At 28.8% G+C, this 4,049-nt stretch overlaps 1 protein-coding gene across 5 annotated transcripts in view; it reads right to left on the reverse strand.

Moving 5' to 3' along the window:
* Nucleotides 1-4,049, reverse strand: part of LOC106466159 (oxysterol-binding protein-related protein 3-like) — a 104,085-nt gene that overhangs the window by 17,157 nt on the left and 82,879 nt on the right. For all 5 annotated transcript variants that reach the window (XM_022394120.1, XM_022394121.1, XM_022394117.1 and 2 more), the window contains exon 19: nt 3,037-3,115. In XM_022394120.1, coding sequence (XP_022249828.1) covers nt 3,037-3,115 — 79 coding nt within the window. The remainder of the gene's footprint in view (nt 1-3,036; nt 3,116-4,049) is intronic.

Below are 4,049 nucleotides of genomic sequence, written 5' to 3' on the forward strand. Positions count from 1 at the left end.
CAAATCATTAATAATAGTAACATGTATTTAACACACGTTTCGTACGATGGAACCAAATCATTAATAATAGTAACATATATTTAACACACGTTTCGTACGATGGAACCAAATCATTAATAATAGTAACATATATTTAACACACGTTTCGTATGATGAAACCAAATCATTAATAATAGTAACATGTATTTAACACACGTTTTAGAAATATTATTATTATTCTTTATTTTACCTAATCTAACCGTATCTAATCCAAAAAGTTTCTAATTTTTACATTTTAGTCACTTTTTTTAATAATAAATGAAAAATAGAGATGAAAACAAGAAATATAGTACTTATCTGGGTCTTCTTTTTTGTTGTTATTGTCGACTGTTGATGAAACTTAACCCTACTTTTTTATACTGATGGTACTACTTCACTAAATCGTATCTTATTTAACCCTCTCGCCCCGGGTGTCCTTTACTGTTCATGATAAAAGGTTTTGTTGTCTTTCATTAAAAATTTTATTAAACAACTTTTTGTTTATCTTAATACCAATTAGTATAGCATAAAATCTTGGCTAATAATCCACGTTTTAATAGTATATAAGTTCTAAGTTCTTAATCTTATAAGGCAATATTTAAACAAATCCTGAATTTCCCCAAGTGTGACACATGACACATTTTCTCTAGGGACCTTCTCATCTCTATTTTATCCCCCCCCCCATAATTTTTATAGCCTTCAATTTTGTTTGGTTAGAGAGCTATCAAATAGAAAATCAGACCCCTCCTGCCACACCCACTTGTCACATCCTCTCTTTCAGAATTTGTTAATAGTTCTCTCTTACATTTAATTATATATTACCTATAACCAATAGAAAGCCAAGGTTTTCATCTATCAAATGACATATTGTATAACATTGTGTTCTGAACAGATAAGCGCCAATTTCACTTATAATACATGGTTCATTCCTGTGAGAAAGTTAACAACTAGTTTGGATGAATTTGTAACGGCTTTTGTCACATAGTTAGAAAGTCAGAAAAATTTTGATAGTTAGAGTTAAGTCTCATCAATAATCGACGGCAAGATAAACAAAGATTGGGTAAGTACTTTATTTCTTTTTTTTCATGTTTATTTTTTATGATAAAAGTAATTAAAATGTAAAAATATGGATCTCTTTATGTTAGTTAAGATTAGATTAGGTAAAATAAATAATAATATAATAAAAATGATTCATGAAGAACACACGCGAGCAGCTAGTAGTAGCTCATGGGTAATGTAGTTCGATAGCGTAAAGTGAGCTGCACATTTCCCAAGTGATTTACAGCTTATAATGGCACGAATATTAGTTAGACATGGTTCAAAGGGCAATAAAACTTAATTATAAAAAGATGTATACTGTTACAAGTTTAAAGCTACTTAGGATAAACAAACGTAGTTTCACACTACATTTGAAGTCATTCTAGAAAGAAAAAGGAGGGTAATTTAGATTTATTTAGATTTTTTTGGTAGTTACGAGGTCAGTCAAATTGACCAATCTTGTATGGAGTTAGGGTAGAGAAAGTAACAGATAAATTATAAAGTTTTACTGATTACACAAATGAAATTTGAGATTTCTGAGATGAAGAAAAGTATTTTTAATCTCAACATGAAAATCACTTTGCACATGGACTATTAAAACAAATACTCAATATCTTCATGGACAAATCTTTTTTTAGTATATTAAAATATTTCACTAAAAATATTATTTTTTGTATGTGAAAGTCTTATAATGTTTACTGAAAGACTGCCAAATTTCGTGACACTATATTGAGAGTTAGAAGTATCAAATCTACAAAGACTTTATAGGAGTACAAAATTGACCGAGCCCATGTGGAGGGAGTTAAGTAAATAATGCACCAAAGAACACAGAACAGCACAATGTCCTATAACTATCACAATTGTTCTGGTTTTCTAACTAAGGAAGTGAAATACATTCCCTATATATTGATAGATTAAATTTCTGGCTTTCTATTGGTTATAAATAATATAATATTAAATGCCAGAGAGATTAAATTTTTGGCTTGATATTGGTTATAAATAATATAATGTTAAATGTCAGAGAGAACTATTGGCAATTTGTAAAAAAGAGGATGTAACAGGTGGGCATGGTAAGAGGGGTTTCATTTTCTAGTTTATGGCTGTGTAACCAAATAAGATTGAAGTTTATAAAAATTATGCTTTGCCTGGGCAATGATAATATTACAATAAGTAATTTATGTTATATTTCTCAGAAAGGTGGTAAATAAATAAAAGAGAGGAGATCTAGCAAGCAAATGTCACAATTCTCATACTAAGGAAAATTGAGGATTTTGTTTTAATATTGCCTTATAAAATTAAGAACTTAAAACTTATATAATATCAAAATTTAGATAATTAGCTATGTTTTTAAGCCATGTTTATTTGTATACCATGATAACAAAGTACTTTAAATAAATTTTGAATGTAACTCAGTAAAACCTCGTGAAATGTGCAGGGAAAGATGCCTGTATGTAAAGAGGTAACTTGATATTAATACAAGTTGTCAATTAGTAACAACAGTTATGCAAAAGTTACTAAAGTAGTTTCTAATAACCACCATTATTTTAAAAATAAATTGAGGTAATTTTCCATTAAGAAACTGTCTACAATGTCTTGTCCAAATTTCCAATATTCAAATCTTTGCTTTCTAAAATACATTTACTTAAATTGAAAGAACCACTATTCTACACTTTTCTAACACCATGATGCCCTACAATATTGACTTTTATTAATTTTACCTTTTCGAGTTTCAGTTGACTAGTGAATTAAAATATTTGTTTATAAAGCAATTTATGACTTGAAGATTAATTAAATACAAAAGCACTTTTTCATGAAACTCATGAGCAACTTGCATTATTTTAAAAAAAACACGACTAAACATCTATAGCTATTTTACCGTGATTGATTAATTACCTGTTTCTCAGTCACAAGGTATTAAATACGTATACTGTGACTCCAACTAGACTTGTTACATAGTGATGTAACCAGAGGAAAACTTACTTTGTCAAATGCACATGAACTGTTCCAACTGGAATGATTTCCATAGATTTTCCCCAAAATTTACTTTTCACTCTCATGTCTAAAAAGAATGAAACATCAGTCAAAATAATGACTTGCACAACAATCTTTTTACTTTCAAAACATCACAAAGGAATCTTTCATAATTTTAACAGGTCAAATTGACATCCTTCATACATCTAATACGTCAAATAGCCAACCTTCATAACTTGAATAGATCAAATTGACATCCTTCATACTTCTGAAACAACACAAAGCCATCCTTCGTAATCTTAACAGATCAAATTGATATCCTTCATAATCTTAATACATCAAATTAACACCCTTCACACTTTTAAAACATCACAAAGCCATCCTTCATAATTTTAATAGATCAAATTGACAGCCTTCATACATCTAATACATCAAATAGCCATCCTTCATAACTTTAATAGATCAAATTGACATCCTTCATACATCTAATATGTCAAATAGCCATCCTTCATAATTTGAATAGATCAAATTGACATTCTTCATACATCTAATATGTCAAATAGCCATCCTTCATAACTTGAATAGATGAAATTGACATCCTTCATACTTTTGAAACACCACAAAGCCATCCTTCATAATCTTAACAGATCAAATTGATATCCTTCATAACTTTAATACATCAAATTAACACCCTTCACACTTTTAAAACATCACAAAGTCATCATTCATAATTTTAACAAATCAAATAGACATCCTTCATACATCTAATACATCAAATAGCCATCCTTCATAACTTTAATAGATCAAATTGACATCCTTCATACATCTAATATGTCAAATAGCCATCCTTCATAATTTGAATAGATCAAATTGACATCCTTCATACATCTAATATGTCAAATAACCATCCTTCATAACTAATAGATAAAATTGACATCCTTCATACTTTTAAAACATCACAAAGCCATCCTTCATAATTTTAATAGATCAAATTGACATCCTTCATACATCTAATATGTCAA

The sequence above is a fragment of the Limulus polyphemus genome, unplaced genomic scaffold (genome assembly GCF_000517525.1).
Source record: "Limulus polyphemus unplaced genomic scaffold, Limulus_polyphemus-2.1.2 Scaffold2171, whole genome shotgun sequence".
NCBI lineage: Eukaryota > Metazoa > Arthropoda > Merostomata > Xiphosura > Limulidae > Limulus > Limulus polyphemus.